At 38.3% G+C, this 27214-nt stretch overlaps 1 protein-coding gene and 1 long non-coding RNA gene across 2 annotated transcripts in view; one reads left to right on the top strand and one right to left on the bottom strand.

Moving 5' to 3' along the window:
- The window catches only part of LOC703857 (histamine N-methyltransferase-like), a 49552-nt gene extending 41383 nt beyond the window's left edge, over nucleotides 1-8169 (bottom strand). Inside the window, exons 1-2 of the mRNA XM_028830671.2 lie at nucleotides 7993-8169; nucleotides 1075-1127 (exon numbers count right to left, since the gene is read on the bottom strand). Coding sequence (XP_028686504.2) covers nucleotides 1075-1127; nucleotides 7993-8129 — 190 coding nt within the window. The 5' untranslated portion in view covers nucleotides 8130-8169. The remainder of the gene's footprint in view (nucleotides 1-1074; nucleotides 1128-7992) is intronic.
- Nucleotides 8170-8487: 318 nt separating this feature from the next.
- LOC114671322 (uncharacterized) overlaps nucleotides 8488-27214 on the top strand; it is a 113538-nt gene continuing 94811 nt past the window's right edge. The window contains exon 1 of the long non-coding RNA XR_013401849.1: nucleotides 8488-9019. This is a non-coding gene — a long non-coding RNA (uncharacterized LOC114671322). The remainder of the gene's footprint in view (nucleotides 9020-27214) is intronic.

Below are 27214 nucleotides of genomic sequence, written 5' to 3'. Positions count from 1 at the left end.
CAGTTCATTGGGGGCCGAGTTATCTGTGTTCATCTACCTTTCCAGACTTTCAATTTTCCCCTAGAATGAAAATGCTGGATCTAAAAGTAATGAGACTATAAAATGCCTGTAAAAGGGTGCTTAGGGCTGGGTGTGGTGGCTCACGCTTATAATCCCAGCACTTTGGGAGGCCAAGGTGAGTGGATTATGAGGTCAGGAGTTCAAGACCAGCTTGGCCAAGATGGTGAAACCCCCATCTCTATTAAAAACACAAAATTTAGCCAGGTGTGGTGGTTGGCGCCTGTAATCCCAGCTACTCAGGATGCTGAGACAGGACAATTGCTTGAACTCGGGAGGTGGAGGTTGCACTGAGCCAAGATTGCACCACTGCACACTCCAGCCTGGGCGACAGACTGAGACTCCGTCAAAAAAACAACAACAACAACAAAAAACCAGGGGGTGCTTAGGAGTGTTCTGAATGCTAGAGGTAATTCTAAGCATTCAGTTTTGGAACTAAGAGGAAGGGAACAGATTAGGCCCATGCCACTCAAAGAATGTGTCCACAAGAGTGTAAATTAACTCTGTCATTGAGCACAATTTTTCCCCATGGTAAGACTTTCTCAATGAAAAAAGCTATGCATCAGTTTATATTCCAGTGCATATTTCTAATCTTCACATGGGCAAATAACAGTTTGAAAAGCAGTAACCAGTCCATGAACAAGGCTTTAAGTGGCACAAGCTTAAGAAGCTTCTTATGAGATTTTCCTTTTCTGTGAGTATTTTAATCATTTTGGATAAGAGTTACCCTTAAAGTTATCCTATTTGATTATTTGATTTTTCATTTATCAAAAGAATAAGTCACATCCCTTATTCACAATAGAGATAGTAATGAAGGCTAGTGTCCTATACCCTGTAAATCTCTGGGGGCATTAATGTTAGTTGAAGTAATATTGCTAGTTTTAATAAGCTGATCTCTTCCAACAGCAAAAAAAAAAAAAAAGAAAAAGAAACCTTTCTTAAAAAATGAACAATATTGTCATCACACAGCATAATGTTTGAAGTGAAATATAAACTTTAAAAATATATTATTCGTACCTGCACCTCCGCCTATGCTTAGAATCTTAATTTCTGATTTTGTGTCTCCAATCCTGAAAGAAAAAAAATTATGTAGTTTTAGAAAAATGTGTTAGGTGCTTTGTGAAATCTGATTATCTAGTCTAGTTGAAGAGAACAGACTAAAAATACAATGAACGAAAACTAGGCCAACATGAAAGTTCCCAATTATACCAGTTATATTGCCATCTTTAGAGTATATTTCAAAATACAGGTTTTATTCATTAACAATCTTGAACTGGGAGACTTGGAAATGGCATTATGTACATCTCAGAGGTAGAAAATGCCATTTGTTTGAATATTGTTTGGAGAATAAGAATAGAAAAAGTGGAATTTCGAGTCTGGTAATATAATAAGCCACCCATCGTAGATAGGGGAAAGGCTCAGGTGGTTCCCACTATCTATAATGTCTGCCTTCTTTCCTCCCCTACCCCTTTTTTTTTTTACCTTACTTTTAATGAACAAATGTTTATTAAACATGTATTATGTGTATTCTATCCTAGGCATTAAAAAAATAGATATCACTTTGCTCTCAAAATGAAATGTGAGACAATAAAGCCCTGAATTATGACTCAGGTACTAGAAATAGAATGAAGTAGATAGATTGGGAAATAAGCCAGTAGGACTTGCTGTTAGACTGATGTGAAGACGTAAGAAAAAAAAAAATATGGGTGCGCAATGACTTCCCTGTTTCAGGCTTGGATGACTGGGAAAAGGGTGATGCCAAAAAGGAAGCTGAGAAATATAGTTTGGTAACAAGCTTATGTTTTTGTCAGGGCTTTTTAAAAAAATAAATAAGAATTCGGCAAACATTTGAATTTGCAAGATTTAAGCTAGGAGAAGAGAAATCGGGGCCAGGGATGTATTCTGGAGAATCATCATCATAAAGTAATAGTCAATTCTAGAAGAGTAGATTCCATCACCCAAAGTTACTGCAGAGTTAGAGTAGTAGTGGATGGTGATCCAATATCAACTTCTAAAGATAACTGGATTGTGAAGAATACACAAAAAAGACAGAGAAGAAAAGAAAGCACAGAGAAGTACTAGAGTAACTGAAGGCAGAGAAAGCCCTTAGTCGTAGCAAAAGCAGCAGAGTGTACTACTTAAAAAAGGAAAAATCTACATCGAATTTGGCAATATGAGTGTCTTTAATAATAGCAGTTTTTTTTAAGTTCATTCATGCTTTTAATATAAAGTTTGAAGTAATAATGTTAATAATTCCTAGAACATTGTTAGGTGCTATGGGGTTTAGATAGTGATTTTTTTTCTTTTTTGTTTTCTGGTTTTTCTTTCTTTCTTTCTTTCTTTTTTTTAATTATACTTTAAGTTCTAGGGTACATGTGCATAACATGCAGGTTTGTTACATATGTATACATGTGCCATGCTGGTGTGCTGCACCCATCAACTCGTCAGCACCCATCAACTCGTCATTTACATCAGGTATAACTCCCAATGCAATCCCTCCCCCCTCCCCCCTCCCCGTGATAGGCCCCGGTGTGTGATGTTCCCCTTCCCGAGTCCAAGTGATCTCATTGTTCAGTTCCCACCTATGAGTGAGAACATGCGGTGTTTGGTTTTCTGTTCTTGCGATAGTTTGCTGAGAATGATGGTTTCCAGTTGCATCCATGTCCCTACAAAGGACACAAACTCATCCTTTTTTATGGCTGCATAGTATTCCGTGGTGTATATGTGCCACATTTTCTTAATCCAGTCTGTCACTGATGGACATTTGGGTTGATTCCAAGTCTTTGCTGTTGTGAATAGTGCCGCAATAAACATACGTGTGCATGTGACTTTATAGCAGCATGATTTATCATCCTTTGGGTATATCCCCAGTAATGGGATGGCTGGGTCATATGGTACATCTAGTTCTAGATCCTTGAGGAATCGCCATACTGTTTTCCATAATGGTTGAACTAGTTTACAATCCCACCAACAGTGTAAAAGTGTTCCTATTTCTCCACATCCTCTCCACCACCTGTTGTTTCCTTACTTTTTAATGATTGCCATTCTAACTGGTGTGAGATGGTATCTCATTGTGGTTTTGATTTGCATTTCTCTGATGGCCAGTGATGATGAGCATTTTTTCATGTGTCTGTTGGCTGTATGAATGTCCTCTTTTGAGAAAAAGAAGACTGAGGACTGCAGTCAGATGGCAATGGGATTAAAAGTGAGCTCAAAAATGAGGAAGCAGATCTGGAGTCTGTTGAAAAAGGATGAAAGAGAGAAGGATAAGAGATGACTGCTACAGGGGAACCATGAAGGGAAAAGGATGGTGTTTGTTTCTTTGGACTGTGGGATGGTAAACAAACCTGTGTTTTGTCTTCATTGCAAAAGCTTGCACAGTCACAGGATGGGAACAAAGGTTGAAGTAAGGTTCTAAAGGAATCTTGCAAAGTCTAGGGTCAAGAACACCTATAAATGAGTTGCCTTTTTCAGTTCTAATTATCCTCCAGTTCATAATCCTACATCCTAACATATCCATTTCTATCTTAACCTTTTGTTCATTCTTTAAAATGCTTACATCTATGACAGCATAGGGAGGCTATGAAGCAGAGGACCCAAGTTGAAATCCCAGGTTATTGATACGTTACCTTGAGCAAGTTATTTGACATTTCAGTGAGATAAGATAATAATATCACCTCTCTTGTAGGATTATTAGTAACTGTTTCTAATTCATGGAGAAATTGTGAGGATTCAATTATTTAATTCATGTAAAGCTCTTAGAAATGTAACTGCACATGACAAGCACTCCACATATATTAGCAATTATTATGATTCTAGGCACATGTAAGTGACTTATGTGAATCACCTCTTTGAATCCTTAAAATTCCTCTATGAGTTAGATACTATCATTCATCCCATTTCACATATTATAATGACAGCAAATAATTATTGAAAACTTACTATTTTCTAGCCAAGGATTTAAAAGTTTTATATGCAACACCAATAACCAAGTTTACTATTTATAGTTATATACTATAATTTTTCCTGCCACCAAGCCCTGCCCCACCATCTACCCCCAAATAGGGAATTGAAGAATTCCTCCATAGGGAAACAAATCATCTCAGTAATAAAGTTAACATGATTTTATATCTGAGGATCACCCAGGAAAGAGCTGAGGCCACACTCAATTATTCAGTGAGCTACTCACTCAACAAACCCTGCCCTGACTTACACAAAGAGAAACTGACTACCTTTTAGCGCCTCATTATTTGATTGAACAGAAAACCAAGGCTTATTAGGCTGTCGAACATAAGAAACAGAGACTGAAAGAGGCAGAGAGAGCAGAGGAACATTTTGTAATGAATAAGAAGGTATTACATCTGATAATGATGAAAAGAATGCTATAGAAAACATTCTTGGAAATTAAAAATATAATAGTAAAAAATTAATAGATAGGCTGAAAGAGAAAGTCGTAGCAAACTGGAAATACAAGAAAATTAGGTAATCAATCCAGGAAGTATTTGATGAGTAAAAGTTTCAGAAAAATAAAACAGAGGGGAGGAATGATTACCAAAGTTCCTCATAACTGAAGGGTCTGAATCTCAACTGAATTCGCCCAGGGAGTACCCACAAAATGGGTGAAAAGGAACCATTTCACAACTCACTATTTTAAAATTTCAGAGTACTAGAGATCAGATTCTAAAAAGTTCAAAATAGTGAAAACAAAACACATAATGTAAAAGTTATTCCACAAGCCAAGGATGAGAATTTTGAGTAGCATTTGATTTCTTTTTTTCTCTTGTATGAGACAGGGTCTCACTCTGTCATCTAGACTGAGTGCAATGTCACAATCATGTCTCACTGAAGCCTTGATCTCCCGGACTTAAGCAATCTTCCCACTTCAGCCTCTGGAGTAGCCAGTGCTACAGGTGCACGCCACCTTGTTCAGCTAATTTTTTTACTTTTTCTGTAGAGATGGGATCTTGCTGTGTTGCCTAGGCTTGTCTCAAACTCCTGGGCTCAAGTAATCCTCCCGCCTCAGCCTCCCAAAGTGCTGAGATTACATGCACGAACCAACACACCTGGCCAGTATTTTATTTGTTAACAGCAATTCTGGTATCTAAGAGACAATGTAAAAGTACCTTTATTTTATTTTATTTTATTTTATTTTATTTTATTTATTTTTTTTTTTGAGACGGAGTCTCGCTCTGCCGCCCAGGCTGGAGTGCAGTGGCCGGATCTCAGCTCACTGCAAGCTCCGCCTCTCGGGTTTACGCCATTCTCCTGCCTCAGCCTCCGAGTAGCTGGGACTACAGGCGCCCGCCACCTCACCCGGCTAGTTTTTTGTATTTTTTAGTAGAGACGGGGTTTCACCATGTTAGCCAGGATGGTCTCGATCTCCTGACCTCGTGATCCGCCCGTCTCGGCCTCCCAAAGTGCTGGGATTACAGGCTTGAGCCACCGCGCCCCGCCGTAAAAGTACCTTTAGATCTATGATACAAAACTGTTTTCAGTATACAGTTCTATATCCAGTCAAACTGTCTAACGATGAACATAGAACCAAGGGATTTTTAAACATACAAAGTCTCAAAAAGTTTACCTCTCATTCACTATTAAAGCTTTTAAAGAATTAGTTCAGGAAACAAAGGACTGAGGAAACAAATGAAAGGCATGAGATACAGAATCAGGGAGTTAAATACTTCAGAAAGAAAATGATTCTCAGAAAGTGAAATAAACTCCCTCCTTAACAGTTGTATAACAGGCCAAAGCAGATCTTCCTAAACTGAAAAAAAGAACAGAGGGCTTCAGAAAAGTTGTTCCCTTGGGGTAAAATAAACAGATTCCTTGATATGTTTGCATATATTGAGACGAGATTAGTATATCTGCTTCGGAATCAAAGTAGTAATAGGTACATAGAGAACTAAGAAAAGAAACCAAAATTAAGGCAATAGTCAACTCTAGGGAAAACAAAAAGTTGTACATAAAAGGAAATGTAAGCATAGTCTAATATATTGCTCAATTATTAATAATATGTACATAGGCAAAATAACATAAACACTCAAATTATTTAACCAAAATTTTGACTAAATATGGTGACATGAAAGGGTGGGAAATATGCATGCTAATTAGCTATTTTAATACAGCAAAATGAAGAAATAGAAAAATAACATGTTATTTTGAATTATGAAAGAAAATTCCATAAATAACTAAAAGATTTCAAAGTGCTGAAAGTGGTTGCTTCTGGAGAGTGAGAATCAAGAATGGAGTGGGTGGGATTTGTTATAGGCCCCACCCACTTTAGAACCATTTGATTGTTTTTAGAACCATTTGATGTTTTAAAATATGAGCATGTCTTGCTTTAATAAAATGTTAATATGCTCGCTCCACACTCAATTAGCACAGTGAGCCACCAACTCAACAAACCCTGCCCTAACATACACAAAGCATATCCTAATCACGTTTTGGTACTTCATAACTCATAGACAACTATAAGCAACAATTTTAAAGGTTCTTCAGCTAAATCTTATTTCAAACACTACCTTCAGGAAAAAATTACTTTTTAAATAAATGACACTGAGTTTGATCCTTCCTAACTATATACTATTGTTAAAAGACACACAGTGTGCCCTTAAAAATTCTTCAGTCTTTCACAGATTTTATAATATTTCCAGTTAGATTTAAACTTTGAAGATAAGGAAGGGGTCATTCATCTTTTATTACGTTATCTCCATCCACAGCACCTCTTCAAACCAAACTCTGTATGGCTGAAGAAAACCAAAAATCTGGTAAGCTACAGACATGAGCAATACTTTTCGTACTGGAAAAGAATTGAGAAATTAACTCATTACCTTTAACTTTAGAAGTGAGCAAAGAAACCCAAAGAGGTTAACTATAATTAGTTCCTAGATAAGAAGTTATCTGTATTTGCCATCTGCTTTGATGTTTGGCATCCTTATCCTATTATATATTAATTTTTAATATATAGTATCCTATTTTTTGAAAGCTAACATTTAAAATCTGAATCATGTTAAATAGAAAGGGAAATAAAATTTTATATACATCTAATAATGCCTGCTCTGGTCAGACATAGGTGAAAGAATTTCAGGCCTACAATAGAGAAATTCAGCAAAAGATAAAATACCACTTTCCTTTGCTGTTTGCAAATTGGATCCATAGTCATTTCTTCCCAGTTTTCCATTATTATTTCCTGAAGCAGAGTGAGTTACAGCAAATCACCCCTAGATAGGTGATTTGATTATCTTTAGCATGTGGAATCTGTTACTCTCATAATGCTTATCAGCTCTGGCACAAATTGAACACATTAATCACCCCAAAAAAGAACTCTGCAAGAAGGATAGGAACCAGTGAGTTTCACTGATAATGAGAAAATGGTTCTTTTTTTAAGGAACACATTGCTAATATTAAGTTGAAAGAAAAAGACAATTTTGGGGAAGAGAGTGATAACTACAACAATGGACAAGGAAAATGAATTTAAATGGATATTATGAGAACTGAGGGACTCAATCCTCAGGGCAAATCGTACTTTGGCAACTATTTATATTTGATTCTGATGAAAAGCATACCAGACTCCCTTTGGGCCTTTTTGGGGATGTAAAATTTGGAGAAGGGCTGAAAAGTCTGAGTTCGAAGATTAGCATCTTATCTTTTTCCAAATGAACATGGATTTATGCCTTCAAATGGTTAACACTTATCTCTATGCAGCTGGAAATACAGCACAAATGGGAGCCTTTGAGTGTTTAAAGCAAACGTGGAACCAAAGCACTGCAGGAGAAAGACAGGGCAGGGCAGCGAGGAGGGGGACGAGGGGGAGTTGCTATCAGTAACTCGCCCTTATCCCCGTGCCCAGCCTGCGAGGCTGAGCTAGACCCATCTATCACTGACGCACAGCGAGTCTCAGGCTTGTCCCTTTGACAACAACGTCCCTTTTGTTACCTTGCTATTATGCCAGGCAGCTTCTTGTCCATGAATTCCTGCATGCACTGGTGTTCCGTGGAATGGCTGAGAAACCTCCGGAAAGATTCAACATATCTCCCGTGGTCAGAAAACAAGCTCCTCATGGAAGATGCCATGTTTGGTTTTCTGAGAAAGACAGAGTGGGAAGCAAGGTTTAACTTCCCCTCCTTCTCTTCCCAGTTCCTTCATTCTTTCCCCACCCCCACCAGTTTCTATCCAAAAAAAAAAAAAAAAAAAAAAAAAAACGCTAGGCTTGTTTTGAATTTAACATGCACCAAAGGCTGGCGTGCAGAGCTCATTGCTGACTCAATGTTTGAACAGCACTTTGCACTGATACTTTAACCCCTACACGGTTGTTTTATAAGAAATAGAAGTACTAAAGCAAGGCTGTAAATACACTGCTAAAACTTTTCAAACTCCTGATGTTGAAAGGTCATAAAAACAGACTGTATTCAAATCACTTCCTGTTTTGTCAGCAGAGCCGCAAGTAAGTTCCAAGTGTGAAAGTGACTGTTCAAAGTGGCAAACGCAGGATGAAAAGGACAGCTACACAGCACTCTCAGAAATCTACAGCAGTGAAATCTTTGACGAAAGACTGTCATCTGCCTCTGGGCTTTCTACAGGATTGTTTTGGCCTTGACATCCCTCAGCACTTAAATTTTCAACTTATCTGCTGCATTTCTTCAAATGCTGATTTGTGGTAACTCAAATTATCTTAAGAGGAAGTCACCAAGGAGGAGCCCAAGAACTCGTAGCTAGAAGCTGTCAGAAGCTGCATTTAGGGGATTGAGAGTGGTGAGAGAAGTCTTGGAGCAAGAGTGCAGGACACCAGGGTAAAAGCCCAGTCCGTAGAATCCTTCCCTAAGCACTTTGAACACGACGAGGTCAAAGACACTTCGCTTGGCTGGTTGAGCCTTTGGAAACCCAGTGGTATCACCCACCAGAAGACCCAAAGCTTCAGAGTACTCACACACAGTCTTTCTCCTGGGAAGTGGTCTTTAAGAAGGTATCTAATTCTTTATCTAATACTGAGTTGTTAATAATAGCATCCAACTCATGGAGGAGTTGTGAGGATCAAATGAGTTAACTCATTATAAGTCTCTTAGAAATATGTCTGCTTAAACTGTCCCCTTCTAATTGAGTTCCCAAACTGTCCTCTAAGCATTCAAAACACTCCCCAACTCCCTTTGTTTTCTGTTTGTTTGTTTGTTTTTGTTTTTTGAGACGGAGTCTCGCTCTGTCGCCCAACCTGGAGTGCAATGGTGCGATCTCCGCTGACTGCAACCTCTGCCTCCTGGGCTGAAGTGATTCTCCTGTCTCAGCCTCCCGAATAACTGGGATTATAGGCGCCCGCCACCACGCCTCGCTAATTTTTATATTTTTAGTAGAGACGGGGTTTCACCATGTTGGCCAGGCTTGAACTCTTGACCTCAAATGATCCACTCACCTTGGCCTCCCAAAGTGCTGGGATTACAGGCATGAGCCACCATGCCCAGCCCCCAATCCCCTCCCCCAACTCTCTTTTATAAGTATGTTTTGTTCTCACTATTCTTAGAGCCAGTGCTTTTACCCTAGGGGAAAATGGAACATCTGGATAGGCAGATTGCCGTGGATGACTCTGTCCTTAATGAACTGTGTGACTTTGGCTGAAATATAAGCTGCAGTTTGCTCATCAGTAAAATGGGAACAACGAATTTTATCTCATAGGGTTGTAGTGAGAATAATATAACTAATGTTTAAAAAGTGCAAGCCAGTCCTTTCTGCAAAAATAATAATAATAATAATAATAAAATAACAAAAACCATCGTCACTTTATTCATGGAAGTTGAAATTTGAGTTTCATATCATTTTCACATGTCATGAAATGCTATCATTCTTTGAATTTAACCATCTAAAAACATAAAATTTATTGGTAGCTCATGGGCTGCACAAAACAGGTGGGTAGGGCTGGGTTCGGCCAGAGGCCCTATTTGGTCAAGCCCTGATTTAGCTCCTCTGCCCTTCACTCATCCTTGGAAAAGGTCTTTGCTAGTTCTCTACTCACATCTCTATCCAGCCAGCCTTCCGTTTCCTCAGATTGACTCTGACAAACTTTTGCTTGTATTACCATCTTCCATTTTTCTCTTTAGAGCTCAACCCAAATCATTCATTCATTCATGTTTACATCTATCTGTTTTTGTTTCATTTTAACCCAAACCAAAAATGGCCAATAATGTATTCATCTATTGAATAAATGTTCAGTAAGAGTTGCTGTTGGCTATTCTGCTGAGGAATACTCCTGACATGACTTTCTCTTGGAAAACTGCTGCTAAGACCTCCCTTAACTGAAACTTGGTCTTCTGAGACTATCACCTCCCTTGTCTGCTGTCAGATATTCTCCAACAGAGCCTGCTCTTCATGTGGATCCCATTGAGGACTTCCTTTCTATTCCCACTGTTTCCACCCTACTTGAGATTCTCTTTATTTTTCACTTATTGTGCTAACTAAAAAAAAAAAAAAAAAAAACTTGTAAGTTCAAGGGTACATGTGCAGATTTGTTGCATAGGTAAATATGTTTCATGGGGGCTTGTTTTACAGATTATTTCACCACTCAGGTATTAAGCCTAGTACCCATTAGTTATTTTTCCTGATTCTCTCCCTCTTCCCACACTCCACCTCCAATAGGCCCAGTGTGTGTTTTTCCCATCTAATGTTTCCATATTTTCTCATTATTTAGCTCCCACTTATAAGTGAGAATATGCAGTATTTGGTTTTCTGTTCCTGCATTAGTTTGCTAAGGATAATGGCCTCCAGTTCCATCCATGTCCCCACAAAGGACATGATCTCATCCTTTTTTATGGCTGCTTAGTATTCCATGATATACATACATCACATTTTCTTTGTCCAGTCTGTCATTGATGAGCATTTAGGTTGATTCCATGTATTTGTTATTGCATATAGTGTTGCAATAAACATTCACATACATGTGTGTTTATAACAGAACAATTTATATTCCTTTGGGTATAATATACCCAGTAATGGGATTGCTGGGTTGAATGGGATTTCTGTCTTTAGGTCTTTGAAGAATCGCCACACTGTCTTCCACAATGGTTGAACTAACACTCCCACCAACGGGGTATAAGTGTTTCCTTTTCTCAACAACTTTGCCAGCACCTGTTATTTTTTTACTTTTTCATAATAGCCACTGTGACCGGTGTGAGGTGGTATCTCATTGTAGTTTTTATTTGCATTTCTCTAATGATAAGTGATGTTGAACTTTTTGTTCATATGATTGTTGGCTGCATATATGTCTTCTTTTGAAAAGTATCTATTCATGTCCTCTATCCACTTTTAATGTTTTTTTTTTCTTGTAAATTTACTTAACTTCCTTATAGATGATGGATACTAGACCTTTGTCAGGTGCATAGTTTGCAAAAATTTTCTCCCATTCTATCAGTTGTTTATTCCTGTTCATAGTTTTCTTTTGCTGTAGAGACGATCCTTAGTGTAATTAGTTCTCATTTGTCAACTTTTGCTTTTGGTGTCTTCATCATGAAATCTTTGTCCATGTGTATATCCTGCATGGTATTGCCTAGGTTGTCTTACAGGGTTTCTATAGTTTTGCGTTTTATATTTAAGTCTTTAATCCATCTTAAGTTAATTTTTATATATGGTATAATGAAGGGGTGCAGTTTCAACCTTCTGCATTTGGCTGGCCAGTTATCCTATACTGTGCTATTTTTTTAATTGGGTTTCCTGCTTTAGGAATCACACAGATCCTAACCAATTTTATTGCCACTGTCAACTTCATGATTTTTTTTTTTTTAAGTTTGGATAAAGACAGTCTTTTCTTTCTCTCATAATATTTAGTCTCCCCACTGACCCCCAAGTCAAGTACAAGATCCACTCTGCAGTTCCCCCAATAATTATCCAGAATTGTGTCTCATTTTATCTCTAGTTTTGCATTTATATCCCCTTCAAATTGTGCTGCTTCTCTGGATACGTTCCTATGCTTTTTTGCCTACAGCCTCTCTTCATAATAGTTCCTTCTGTAACATGCTGCTTCCTTTCTTACCACATCCATTGAAAAATTTTCTATTCTTCATATGCTACCACTTTCATATATCCTTCCATATTTCCCTCAAAATAATCAGCACTCATGCTCATAATTTCTGATATTCTTGCAAGCATTCATCCTTGTGTTACTGTTGTTTAATATATTTGCCTTAACTCCCCTGCTTGTCCCCATGTGACTTAGCTCATAAAGACAGGAACTGAGTCACAGCTACTTCCCCGATGTGTTGCCCAAAGTAGACTTTCAGTTCTTTTTTAAATAATTAAGAATGTGCTTGAACATTTACACTCTTGAGATGTTCTCTGCTATCAGATGTCCTCCATCCTTTTCATTATTGAGTAGCTCTATATGTTACCAATAACACCAGAATTCCATTCCTTGAACACTTACTATGTGCCAGAAATTGTATGGACCTTATAAAATTTAATGTAGTATTTACTCTTTGTAGTACCTCCATCAACTTCCCCCTATTACAAATGAGAAAACCTAGTTTCTGAGAGATTAAGCTACCTGACCAAAAACTGCAGGACTGGTGTTGAATTGTAGGTCTGTCAAATCCCAGGACTAGCGCTCTCACAAAAATCTTTATATTCAGCCAAAACCTGCTGCCCTGTAATTCTTAGATAGTACTCCTATTTCTGGTTGCTTAAACTAAACAGAAGTAATCCAGTTCTGTCTCCGTATAACAACCATTAAAAAACTTGAAATCAACCATCAGGACAACCTTACTCCCCAAGGTGTCTCTTTCATAGCTCCTAATTATTTCTTCTGCAATATAGCGTTATATAATTTGTTACTCTAGCCCCTCCTTTGGAAATACTCTAGTTTGTCTGGGTTTCTTTAAAAGGTGATGTTTGAAAATAAACACAATATACCCAAAGCTACCTAAAAAGTGGAGATTTATTTTCCAGGCTTACACTAGTGTTTCCCAAAGTTCCGCCCAACTCAACTTCTTTCAGATTTTACTCTGCAAAAAAAAGGGTTCCACAGTCAAATAATTTAAAAAGTGCTGAACTGAGTAGCTTCCTCTGGATATTTATAATGCACATTAGTATATTAAAGATTCATAAAACCTTTGTCACATGTCCTCTTCAGATGCAAATATATCATGGCTACGACATTTCTCTGATTAGTCTTGCAGTCCCTCAAAAGACAAAAAAAAAAGAGGAAATCTTGTTGCTTTCAGCATGATTTGTGTTTGATTAAGTGCTGGTTTCAGCAATCACAACTTCCTTTTAAAATTGCATATAGAATATCTGTTTCATAATCCATACTGCATCTGGAATTTCCTTCTAGCTGGCTGGTTAGAATTACCGAATCTTGAAAATCTTTTTTTCCCTTTTTTTTTTTTTTGGAAAATTGAAGCAACAATCTAGCACATCTATCATTTGCCATGACTTTTCAAAAGTTACCAGCAGTGACATCAGTATTGCTTTTATAAGTTCTTTCAGCACACTGAAATGTAATTTTTTTAGACTTTAAATTATTGCCTAATTTAAAATTCTTATTTATTTTCTTACCTATTTTGGGCATCCATACCCTATTACATATCAATTATTAAGCTGTTACTGTGTCAAAGTGCCTTATATACTTCTAACACTCTGGGGGATGGAACTATTGATACCATCAAGTGAGACTCAGAGCAGATAAATAGTATAAGACCGCATAACTCCTAAGAGAAGAGCCTGGGTTCAAATTAATGTTTGATTCCAAGGCTCATTTAAAAAAATTATGCCATATTACCTCTCACCTTTCTGTGTCTTTCCACCATGAAGATTATTTTCCATGTTACAGAAGATAGGAGCAAAGAAAAAGTGGAATAATTCTGTGTTCTTTCTATCACCTTTTAATAGAACACCATCTTTGCTAGGTCAAAAAACAAAGGCTTTCCCTTGTTCATTCTTCTTCCTCTGTATGTGGTACACCAAAAAATAAACAAATGAACAAAAGAGGAGAAAAAACAATAGCAAAGTCTTCAGGACCCATTTTCTTTTACACAGCATTGTTCAGATATTTCTGTTCATCCTGGTCTTTAGTCTTCCGAACACCATACTCATTGGTCTAGCTTCTTATTCTTATGTCCGATCATCTAAATAGCACAATACATAGTAGGTATATGTTAACAGCAATATTGCTAAAATATGTTAGTCAAATAGGTCAAAGAATCCCATTTTCTTTTCACTTGACAAGAATGGAGGAAGACAGTATTTTATACAAATTGATTGATTTACTTGATCTGCTAGCTTATTTGAAATTTATCAGGAAGATTGATCCAACTGTGGTCTCAAAAGGAGGATTGGAATTATAGCACATAAAATTTTAGAGCTTGATTAGACTGGGAACTTCAGTCAAATATAATAGGCATCAGGAATCTTACATTCCGCAGGAGACTTAGGTAAGTTTCTCATAAACATGGAAATAAGAAGCAAGAAAATTGAATGCTATACAAGCCTTGCCTCTTACTAGGTAAATCTGCTCTAAACTTTTTTTTCCATATATAAAAAAAATGTGGAAAGACGAGAGGTGAGATGATCTTTAAGCTTTCTTGAAGTTTTAGTTAAATGCCTTCCATCTTTTAAAAAGATAAGTTTTTGTGGGCTTGTGAAACTAAAAGTAGTTGTATATATATTCATAGCTAGTAGAGCCACTGTATCTAAAGATTGTCAATAAATCATAAAAATCATAAATGATAACCTAAAGATGGTCTCTGGGTAAGAAGCCCCTTCACTTTATGGTATTAGGCAAATTTACCAATGTGAGTTGCTTAAGGTCACACAGTTGGTAATAATGCCATATATCTTGTTACTATTAATGACTTAGTTGTTTCAATTACACTTTATTAATGTGGAGTTTATGATAGTTTTGTTTTAATTAACTTAAAACAAGAAAGGCCCAAAATACCCAATCAGGGACAAACCAAACTGTCTTATGATGCAGATGAAATACTTGGATGATAATTAATTGAGAAGGAAGAGAGAAGATGGACAGACAAATCCTGTTAAAAGACAGAGTAATCCCGTGAAACTCTAGAGATATAAAGCTCATATGAAATATTTAGGATGTGAACAAAGAATAAGGCACAACAAAAAAGAGTCTGTGAACTAACTTTCCATTTAATAATAAAAAAAATTTTTAAGTCACCTTGAAAGTACTAGATCTCCTCTCAAAGGTAAAGGTCAGTAAGTATTTAGAACCTGGAAAATTAGCAAGAACTGGACAGCTATCAAAACAAAAAAGCAAACAAAACTACAATAATACAATTTGTGAAATGAGATTTTGCCTCACTGCCCTTATAGAGGGATTGTGGTAAGCAAACTTCTCTGGCATCTGGTGAAGAAGTATGTGCTCAATATACCAAAAAAATATAGTCTATGAAACCTCAGCACTAGAACATTCTCCTGGGCTAGAACATTCTTATCTGAGATGCCTTGTAATATGATTTGGCTGAGTCCCCACCCAAATCTCATCTTTGATTATAACTCGTACTATCCACATGTCATGGGAGGAGCCCAGTGGGAGGTGACTGAATTATAGGGGCAGGTCTTTCCCATGATCTTCTCATGATAGTGAATGGATCTCTCTAGATCTGATGGTTTTAAAAATGGGAGTTGCCCTGCACAAGTTCTCTCTCTGCCTGCTGTCATCCACGTAAGATGTGATTTGTTCCTCTTTGCCTTCTGCCATGATGGTGAGGCCTCCCCAGCCACGTGGAACCATGAGTCCAACTAAACCTCTGTCTTTTGTAAATTTCCCGGTCTTGGGTATGTCTTTATCAGCAGCATGAAAACGGATTAATACACCTTGCTTGGGCATGATCTGAGAACATATGCCAGTGGGGCCCAAAGACTACTTTTTAAAACTTTTAAGCATAATTTTCATATGATAAACTATACAAATCTCAAGGATACAGGTGGAGGAAATTTCATATATGTATATATCCATATAACCATTGCCTAGATCAAGTCTCCTTTCTATAATATTTACATTTCTAGTCTCCTAGAGGATTAGCTCATGTCTGCAATCAACAATACTCTCTCCACCCTGAGACAAACACCATTTGGACTTTAACTTTCCCAGATACGTTTTGCTTGTCTTGACCATCATATGAAAGGGTCATACAGAGTACTATGCATACTCTAGTCTTTTGTGTCTGCCTTCTTTAGCTCTACATAATATGTTTGAAATACACCCACATTTTGTGCATCGGCAGTTCATTCGTGTCAATACACATTCCATTATATAAATATTCCATAATTTTTAAAACCATTTTCTTTTACTTAATTGGGCATTTGCACTCTTTCTTCCAGTTTGGGCTATTAGGAGCAATGCTGGCAGAAACATTTCTGCACCTGTCTTTCATGGATATATGCACTCATTTCTATTATCATGAGTGAAATTGCTGTGTCATAGGACATTTTTTGTATTGCCAGTCACATTTGCTTTACCCTTCTGGGAGTATGTAGCAGTGTCTATATTTTAGTCAACAAATACTGACTGCCTTTTAGATCTTTAACCACTCGTATGGTGGAGCTGATTGTTAGAATTTCAGGAACTTTGTGAGCTGGTTGATATCACATGAGTAGCTAGAAATGAGCCATGGTGGGAGTATTTATGTAACTGAACACAGGTCTGGATGCTCACTGCTTGCAGAGTCCAAGTAACAGGAGCAATGTCTGGTAGAAAGAAATAGAGACTTTGTTAACCAATACGAGTAAAGTGGAAGTGGCCAGATTCCCATATAAAGCAACCACTTTGATTTTTTGTGGGAAGGCAGGAATTTAAAGAAGGAAAACTTACTAAGGAAGGCAGGCAAGAATTGGCCTGAGTACAGTGTCTGTGTGTCTTGTTCTGGTGGCTATCTTGAGTCCTGGTCCACCTTGATCTCTGGCAGATGTGTTCTCAACAATGGCCAGTTGTTAACTAGCGGCCTTGACATATCTCTAGAATTTTGCAACTGGGTCTTCAGACTTGGTCTGTCTATCTCATGATTAACCCCTGAGACTTCTAAGAAGGCACATACTTGGATACTAGCATCCAGTTTAGATAAATGTGAAGGGAGTATATGGTGAGAAAAAACAGGACATGAAGTATATTTTAAGACTAAGGAAAAAGGCTTCTGCAGTTTGCTGCAAGGTTATATCTTAAAACCCAAGAGAAAGGAAAAAAAAAAGTTTAAAATGCATTTTGAAGTTAAGCTGCCCAGTTACATTTACACCATGAAGACTGGAAAACTCTATGAATCAGGTCTTTAAAAAAAATCTCCTTGGAGAGCAGATTGTTAAACAATTAGCAGTGTACTATTGTTTTTAGCCCTGTGATTATTTGCAAAGTGGCTTTGGAGAACTTGAACCTTCTTTTAAACTGGCTGAGTTGTGGTAATACCATACAGGCTACCTTTCTCCTGTCTCTAGCATGAACTTCCTGAAGTGTGTGGCTAATGACTATATGTGGGAACCACCGAAAGGGGTGGTGCCATCTTCCAGCATCTCTTAATTAATTGGTTGTACCCTTGCTATGATCTAGAGACAGAGATATCATTGTTCCTATGTCTACCAGTTACTAGTATGGCATTGGGCAGGTTATTTATGTTCCCTGAGCTTTATTTTCTTACATGTGAAATAGAGATAATAATTCCTACCTCATAAAAATTTGCGAGGATTAAAAGAAATAATGTGTATCAAGTTTTCAACCTAATGCCTGGCATATAATAAACTCTCTGGTGTGAGGTTGACTTCTTTAACTTTCAGTTCCTTCATTTATGGGATGAACACAGTAATGCTGTATTAGTCAGATTTCAATACAAATGGCAAAATCTCTGTCCAGGGTTCCAGAGATAATTTTTAATACGGGTAGCTCATGATAAAGGTGTTGGAACTGAAAAGCAAACAAGGAAGGTGAGCAAGCCCTCAGGACAGCATGCCCTTGCCACCTGTACCACCTGTAGGAGCAGGTGTTATCTGGAGCTCAAGCTGCCTAGTGGGAGGTAGAACAATGGAGGGGACACAAGCACTCTTGAGGATGCTGCCTGAAACACCAGGACATGGGCAGAAGTACTCAGTGTCTCCTCTTCCTGACCCCTCATCTCTACCAATTTTTCCACTTTCCTAAAACTAGCTGAAAACCAATTGGCAAAAAAGCATGAGTGATATAACTTGCAGGATTCAACTTTTTGAAGTACTTAGTAGAGGATGGAAAGGACCAGAATGGTATCTAGCATCAAACAGGCAATAACCAGAACAAGTGGCTACTATAGTAAATTAATTTGTTGTGAGAGTGGAAAAAGAAAAAGGAAAAAAAAAAGCATAAAGCAAAATACCAAGACTATATTAAGTACTCACTGAATGCCAGATAAAATAGTGAAAACAAAAGGTGGCTATTATGATAGCTACAGGTCAATGAGGACTAGTACTCATGAATTCTTTAAGAAGACTGCCTTTGTTTGATGAGGGTATTTGACCGAAAACTATTTCTTGGGAATCTATCAGGGTTTTGGGAAACTCATCAGTGGGCACCCGATAATGGGAGGTCATTAGGAGTCCCATGATGATGGGATTCCTTTTCAGATCTGAGAATTTCAGAGCTGTCTGTCCCTTTCTCCTCCTGCACTCCCAGGGGATCAGGAGATAGATTAACGAGCGACTCCCACTCCTGTTTCTCCATGTTACTCTGCTTACTGACTCCCTGTGTGACTTTGAGCAAGCACTTAATTCAGTTGCCTTGAATTTCTTCAATTGTAGGGAACTAGATGCCATCATTCACTTCCAGTTCTAAAATTCCAAGATTACTTGAGTTTACACCTGTTAATCAGAGACACGGCTCATATTTCAGGCTGGAATTATGGATGTCATTTATAAGACATTTGGCACTCGATATATCTCATTCTCTGACTCTTTGGTGCCCCTCCTTCCCTAATACAAATTCAAAGCTACTTTGCATTTCTAAGCATAGATTATACTATTGTGATGCACTAACAATTTGGAAAACATAAGGGGATCAAAGTAATTACCCATATGTTCTCAGGCAGTAGAAAATAATTAAAGTCTGTTTATCAACATGGCTAAAAACAAAAGGCATATGTATTCAATGTTTATTTTATTATTTCCTACTTAGGACTCTAAGAGCTGTTGTTGTTACTGTTGTTGCCTTTAGAGACAGGGTCTCCAGGCTGGAGGACAGTGGCACAGTCCTCACACACTGCAGCCTTGAACTCCTGGGCTCAAGCAATCCCCTTGCCTAAGCCTCTTAAGTAGCTAGGACTACAGGCACAAGCCACTATGCCTGGCTTTTTTTTTTTTTTTTTTGTAGAGTTGGGAAGTCTCACTGTGTTGCCCAGTCTGGTCTTGAACTCCTGGCCTCAAGCAATCCTGCTGCATTGGCCTCCCAAAGCAGTTGTTTTTAAATGTAATCAATGCCAATAAAAGTAGTAGCTCTTCTACCAGGATGCATGGGGTGTCAGTCTCTTCAAGTAGCTCAAAGATCATCTCTGGCAAAATACATTTCAGAGTTATCAATTTGGCACATATTTTGTGCCGTCGAGTGAAATTTGCAGTTAATAAACACAAATTTATGGTTAAAAACAGAGGCGTAATGTTCCCAAAAGTGTATTTAAAGCCTTTCTGCTCTACTACTCCAAATTAATACTTCCACTGGTGCAGTTCTAGCAGTAGTGAAACGCAGATTGGGTCAGAGATGGTGAGAGTTTATGGAGGTTAACTCAATAATTTTTGAAAATTTGCTTTTCGATAATTCTGAATTGATTTGTGGATTATCTTGTCTCCAAAACTCCATACTACTAAAACAAAACAAAACAAAACAAAAACAAAAAAAAGGAAGAAAAGACAATTGTTTAAAGTGATTTCTGTCTCTCACAAATGTATGCTCTGTTTTATATTGTGTTTCTAGTTATGGTGCCTAATGAAATTAGTTGAAATGTTGGCAGGCCAGGTCTCACTAACACAGGCCTCCATAGCAACTGTTTCAGTACTGGCTGAGTGGTTAAGTTAAATATTAAAAGCCGGTACCCTTACATAACTGCTGGAATGTAACAAACACCCACCAGGAGTTTTGCTTAGGCCTTTCCTGGGCCTTAAAACATGACAAAATAACAAAGGAACTCTTAACAGAATCTACTTAGGATTAAACAAGTTTTACTGTGGGTCTGAAGCAACTCCCCAGGCCTCCACAAACAAGTTTATTGGAGGTCTGTGGGAACTCCGGGAACCTACATGATTTAGCAGGAGACAAGATAAGGGTAATCACACCAGTACCTGAACTCATTTACATAAAGTAAATTTACCGAGGCTCCAGAGAAAGGTTTTTAGGACTCAGGCCTTAGGTACAGATTAAAAGAAGGTAATCACTTACATCATTAGATGAATGCACACTTACATGTAGACATACAGCTCAGAAGGTATATAAGCTTTGGAAAACTTTGTCATTTTGAGTTGGTCTGGTGATCCAGGCCTTCTCCCTGTAACTGGTTACGGAAATAAAAACTCTTTTTATTTTCTCCCCAATTCATCTGCATCTTGTTATTGGTCCGCAAGAAATAGCTGCCCTACCCTGAGTTTGGACCAGGAACAAAATGTCAAAGTTGATTACAACTTTTCACAGTACATATTTGGTCTTTTACTAGTCAGATAAACAGTGAAAAGCTCATGTTTTTCATAATATTGCTGCTAGAATCATTTTTCTAAGTTTCATTTTTATCACCATTTTATCTCTAGTCAGGATAGGAAATTAATGCATATTGGAATTTAATTTGTTTGGGGAATTAATTCATTTCATTTAATTTGTTTTAAAATACTAACTGCAATCGGTATTGAAAGGAGATATAGCTCAAACTTCTTAATAGCCATATCCAGGGAGACTTCCATAGTGAAAATGTGAGCCGAAAGTAGATATTGATGATATTCAAGAAAATAATTTCAGTAAATTTCAAATGAGCCAAAATCATGTATGAAAATTCAACTTGGAATTAGAATTCAAAGCAAGATCTCCATGAATACAGGGTGTTGCACCTGCTGCTAGGTGGCAGACAGAGGGAAGAATAAATGAGCTCCAGCTTTTGAGAAATTTAATTAAAAATTATATCAAACCTGGGATTCTCCTGAAAGAATTTGTTCTTACTTTAATAAAAGTTGTTTCTCATGGAGAAGCAATTTTAATTTTTGACCAGGGTTGCAATTCTGTGCTGAAAATGACCTTTCTATGAGATCTTGTTCATTTTTGCAAACACAATATATCCTCCCTGCCCTCAGGACCTTCCTTTAGCACCCAGACAGGACAGCATTTGCCAAAATAATGATAGGAATGCTCTGAAGACAATAGCTCTTCTCTAAATTTTATTACTATAAGTACAGTACGGCAAAAATCCAGACCACAGGCAATACTGAGGTAAGAGGCAAATCACATCTGCTGCTCAGATAAAACATTTTCATTTCCAATTTTTAAATTCCGAGAGAGAACCAGAGCAGATCAGTGGCTTTCCAGGGTTAAAGGCTGTGGGAGGGTGAGCTACAAAAGAACAGCAAGAGGGAGTCTGTATGGAGAGATGGCACCATTCTACATTCTGAACATGATTGTGGTGAGGGACTAATTGGCTAAGTTGGCTGGACTTCCTGGGTCAATAGGGACCTCCCTAAGGGGACTTTCCTCTAAGCCAAATTGAGTCATAGCTGCCAGCTAAGGGATTGAAACTTCAACCAATCAAAGAAGACTTTCCCCTAAGCCAAAATGAGTCACAGCTGCAAGCTAGGGGATTGAAACTTCAACCAATCATATAGGGAGTTTAAGCTCTGGGATGCAGCCTGATGTTTTTAACCAATCAGGCCCGCCAATCCACAAGTGGATAGAAAATAAGCTAATTCTATAGGACAAAAAAAGGAAAAAAGGAGGGGTCCTAAGCGGATATAAGCATAAGACACCCAACCCAGAAAGGGCTAGCCTTCCAGGGAACACATGGAAACTGCTTTCGCTTTCGTTTTACCTTCGTTTTCACTTTGATAAATCTTGCCGCCCTGCATACTCTTTGGATCCGCTTGTTTCTCTCATGGAGCTATAACATTCGCTGCTGCAGTCGGCTTCATTCCTTGAAGCCGGTGAGACCACGAACCCTTGGATCTAGAAAAGACCTTCAATCGGGAGAAGACTTCTCGTCTCAGTGGCATTTGTCAAAACTCCTAGAACTGTACACCAAAAAGAATGGATTATATGTATGTAAATTTTAAAAAATAAACAAATTAACATTGTCAACTTGGAAACTTTGAAAAAGTGTGTCAGTTTTGCTTTAGGTTAGACAGGCTCATCAGGAGGCTTGATGTTTAACCTGTCCCCTCCACCTCCCTAATTCCTTCTTCCCACCTCTCCTCAGTTTCTCACTTCCTTAAATTTTTCTAGGATTTCCTCACTTCTCTTCCTTTGCACACACACCAAAACAAACAAACAAACAAACAAACAAAACAAACAGAAAAACACCAACTTTGAGAGCCAAGGCCTCAGATTAATCATGGTGATTAAAGAATTCACACCTGAGAAGGAAAGTTCCAAAAGTCAGGAAAATGTGCTGATGGAAAAGGATCATAGGGAAAGTGTGTGTGGGTGGGAGAGGGGCATGCTTTCACTCTTTTATTTTTATTATTCTTTTATTTTATTTTATTATTTTTTTATTTTCCCTGTGAGTATAAACAGAGGAAAGAAGAGGAGGATATTATAATAATCATATCTTGTATTTGTAAACCGTGTTATAGTTTATAGTCATCTTCAATTAACTTCTTTAATACTCCATCAACCTGCATTGCCCGCATTTTCCAGATGAAGTGAATTGCCCAGAACAGTGAATTGCCAATGGTCGCGGGACTAGGATGTGAAAGTTTGGCTTGAGGTATGAACTATGCTTTTCACCATGTGTAACCTCTGAGCTAAGAGTTTCTGAAAGAAATGTGTAGGTGGCAGTGTCGAACTTCCAAGTAACAGGAGGCATTAAGAAAGGCATCAAGAGATACTATCTTACTCCTGCACAGACGTTAGTGTGGAAGTGGTGAAAAACGAATGCTAATACACTGCTGGTGGGAATGTAATTTAGTACAACCTCTATGGAAAACAGTGTGGAGATTTCTTAAAGAACTAAAAGTAGCCATACCATGTGATCCAGCAATCCCACTACTGGGCATCTACTCAAAGGAAAAGAAGTCATTATAGCAAAAAGACACCTGCACACATACGTTTTTTAAGCACAATTCACAATTGCAAAGTTATGGAACCAACCTAGGTGCCTATCTCCCAACGATTAGGTAAAGAAAATGTGGTATATATACACTGTGGAATACTACTCAGCCATAAGAAAAAAAAACAAAGTAATGTCCTGCAGCAACTTGGATGGAGCTGGAGGTCATTATCCTAAGTGAAGTAACTCAGGAATGGAAAACCAAATACTACATGTTCTCACTTATAAGTTGGAGCTGAGCTATAGGTACACAAAGGCATGCAGTAGTATCATGGACATTGGAGACTCAGAAGTAGGAGGGTCGGTGGGGGGTAAGAGATTAAAAAACTACATACTGCGTACAGTGCACACTACTCAGGCGACAGGCGTGCTACAATCTCAGACTTCACCACTATACAATTCATCCATGTAACCAAAGCCCTCTTGTATCCCAGAAGCTATTGAAATTTTAAAAACATTTAAAAAATAAAGACATCAAGAAATTTTAGGCCGGGTGCAGTGGCTCATGCCTGTAATCTCAACAGTTCGGGAGGCCGAGGCAGGTGGATCACTTGTGGTCAGGAGTTGAAGACCAGCCTGGCCAATATGGTGAAACCGCATCTCTCCTGAAAATACAAAAATTAGCTGGGTGTGGTGGCATGCACCTGTAATCCCAGCTACTTGTGAGGCAGAGGCAGGAGAATCGCTTGAACCCAGGAGGTGGAGGTTGCAGCAAGCCGAGATTGCTCCACTGCACTCCAGCCCCGGCAACAGAGCAAGACTGTCAAAAAAAAAAAAAAGAAAGAAAGAAAGAAAGAAAAATGGCCTGTTGCTCTTGGGAAATGATAAGAAGTTATAGATGATGGAATGTTGACTGTGAGAGGAAACGTTCATTCTCAGAATCAAAGTCAATAGCCACTGGGTATCTATGTCACTATGTTGCTTCAGAAAAATACAATTTTTAAAGTTATTCCTTGAAATATTTCAGGCTGCTCATTTTTCCTATCTTTCTCATAGTGACTCTGCCTACCTATTACTTCCTCTTTTCTTAGCTACTGTGCTTACCATGTCTTCTATTACTCAGTAACTCAGGGGAGAGATATGAATGGGCTCAAAGCACCAAAGCCCAATAGAGAACAAGACATGAAGCAGAGGTCTCCTCACCACACCTATTCCAGGTGCTGTTTCAGGCTTCTGTTCGGCAAGCAGCTACTAGGTCCACTTCTCCAGGTCGACCCCTGATGCTGAGAGTGAAACAAAGTCATTCAGAGGATTCAAATAAATGCCTTCTCTGCCTAGGTGGGCTAACGTCTGTTTCTATTGCTTATAAAGGGGGGTCCTGAATACCACAAGTGTTTTTAAACAATTTTTTTCTGACCGTATTTCTTGGGACCTTTCCATTCTGCAGGTCTCTCAGGAGCCATATGGAGAGGGTAGCGTTAACCCAAGCCAGCAGCTTCCTGGGTTCTCCTTCAACCAGAGCAGATCAACTTAGTTTTCTTATGAAAAAGAATTTCTGCTACACACACAAAAAAAGTCTGGAAACTACACGTGGATGACAGGAAAGAAGTTCTTTTATCTTTCTTGAATTTTTCTAGACTTTCTCTGGATACCAACACAGAGCCTTCCAGACCCAAGTCCTCCAGGTTCCCATGGAAGATCTAGTAGTAAAGAGTCCAAGCAGCTGCCTGCTATCTCCTCAGCAGCCAGAGCTGGTCCTGCTTCTCTTTGTTACCTGGGTCCTGGAGACTGGGGCTGATTTCTGCCACTTCTTAGCCGTCTCATCTTGGACAAATACCTTACTTCTCCTGAACTTAAATTCTTCTCTCTGAACTTAAATTCTTCTCTCTGTAAAATAGAACATGAATAATACTATTCTGTCAACCTCATATGACACCTGTGAGGCTCAAATGATCTAATAAGTATCACCTTATGCATTTATAAATTATTCGATACATACAAGATGAAACTATTATAACTATTACAGTCAGCATAAAATCTTAAATCAGTTGGTGAGCTTGTTTCCTGGATGTGAATGAATTAAGCTAGTCTATTCTATGTAAAAACAGTTAGCTCTTTTCATAGGAGGATGCATTGACTTATACCACAGGTCTGTGGTTAAATCTGATATGACACTGACGTTTTATTTTGTTTTGTTTTATTTTCTTAGACACGGGATCTTTCAGTGTTGCCCAGGCTAGTCTTGAACTCCTCGCCTCCCACTATCCCTCCACCTCAGCCTCCCAAAGCAATGGGATTACAGGCATGAGCCACTGTACCCTGCTGAGATTTTATAACGTGTAATCTTTAAACCTCAAGGGCCTATAGGCTTTGTCAGAAAAAAAAAAAAGAAAAGAAAATTTTGACAGTGGCCACGATGGTTGCAGCCAGGCACATAGGTAATAAATCCTAGGCCTATAAAGTAAATTTGACCTCTTACCTGTGTAACTGGAGTTTGTTAAGTATTTCACTGACAGGTACAGGTTATAAACATGTGTATCGGAGGTAGAACAAAGACAAAATGGAATCAGTCACCCTGTACCAGATCCTCAGATGACTAACCTTAGTCTCCACCTGCCCAACTGCATGTACATCTCATATATATATGTCTTCTATGGATACTGTTGTAGCAGGACGAGCTGTGGACAAAACCTCTCAGACACCGAGATAGTGAAGGGAGCGGCTTTAATCAGCTGGGAGCATCAGCAGGCTAGCATGTGAAAATCCGAGCTCATCAGGCGCTCAACTTCTGTCCCTTTTAAGGGCTCACAACTCTAAGGGGGTCCGCGTGAGAGGGTCGTGATTGATTGAGCAAGCCATGGGGTACGTGACAGGGACTGTAAGCACTGGTGGTCAGAGTGAAACAGAACAGATCAGGAGGTTTCACAATGTCCTTCCATACAATGTCTGGAATCGATAGATAACATGAGTTGCTAGGTCAGGGGTCGAATTTTAACTACCAGGCTTAGGTCTGGCAGGCCCAGGCCTGGTTTCAGGTCTGGTTCCTTGGTTTCGGGTCTGGTTCCTAGGCACCGGGCTACCTGCCTTTAGTTCTGCTTCTCTTTCCTTTTCTGAGTATAAAACAATATGAGAGGGTCTCTCTCTTCCCTCAGTGTCACTGAACACCAGTCAGAATCATAGGAATGTAACTGCTGCTTCTTGGCCCTGCTTCTCCCACCTTCTGTACCACCTGCATCCTTCTATTAGGAAATTATGTACTGTGCCTCATGGAACCTACTTTGGAGACTCATTCTCAGTCTGCACTGAGTCTGTGTTTCCAGGCTTAAGACCTCAAACCTGGCTCAAAATAAACCTAACCATAATTTCTCTAAGTTTTAGTGCCTGTTATTTCACTTTTCAGTTGACAGCTTTAAACGACTTACTGGTGACAAAAGATGTAAGGGCCAAAACCCTTATATTTTCATTTGTATACATGTGTATATTTATAATTATATATAAATATCAATTATATGCCATTTCAATGATTGGTATTTTAAATACATATTTTGATAGATTTGAATAATATTTATATATTTTTATGTGTAGTGATTATTTTACTAATTTGTACATTTATAATTTCTATGAATTTTATTAAGTACTTTCAATGTACAACACTATGTGATTCTATGCTTATTTTATGTAAAGGTGGATTGGTCTAGGTTTTATGAGTTTTGGTTATTAGCCTGAAGAGCTTGAAAACTACTTAACTACAAAGTAATTGTTAACAACTTCACAGCAACTTCACAAGAACAAAGTAGTTGCTGAGAAGCCATTGCAAGTATTTGAGAAAATTCATGTGATGAAAAACAATGTGTTAGTAAGAAGCAGAGTAATTGGATTAAAAAATAAGTAATTAGAAAGGTAAAAAATACATGAACTTGAGAAACTGAAAGAATGGCTTTGCCCATAGAAAAGTAGGATCCAGCTGGAGACACTCAATGAAA

This window comes from Macaca mulatta, chromosome 12 (genome assembly GCF_049350105.2).
Source record: "Macaca mulatta isolate MMU2019108-1 chromosome 12, T2T-MMU8v2.0, whole genome shotgun sequence".
In the NCBI taxonomy this organism is placed as follows: Eukaryota; Metazoa; Chordata; class Mammalia; order Primates; family Cercopithecidae; genus Macaca; species Macaca mulatta.
This window is presented reverse-complemented; position numbering and strand designations above follow the sequence as displayed.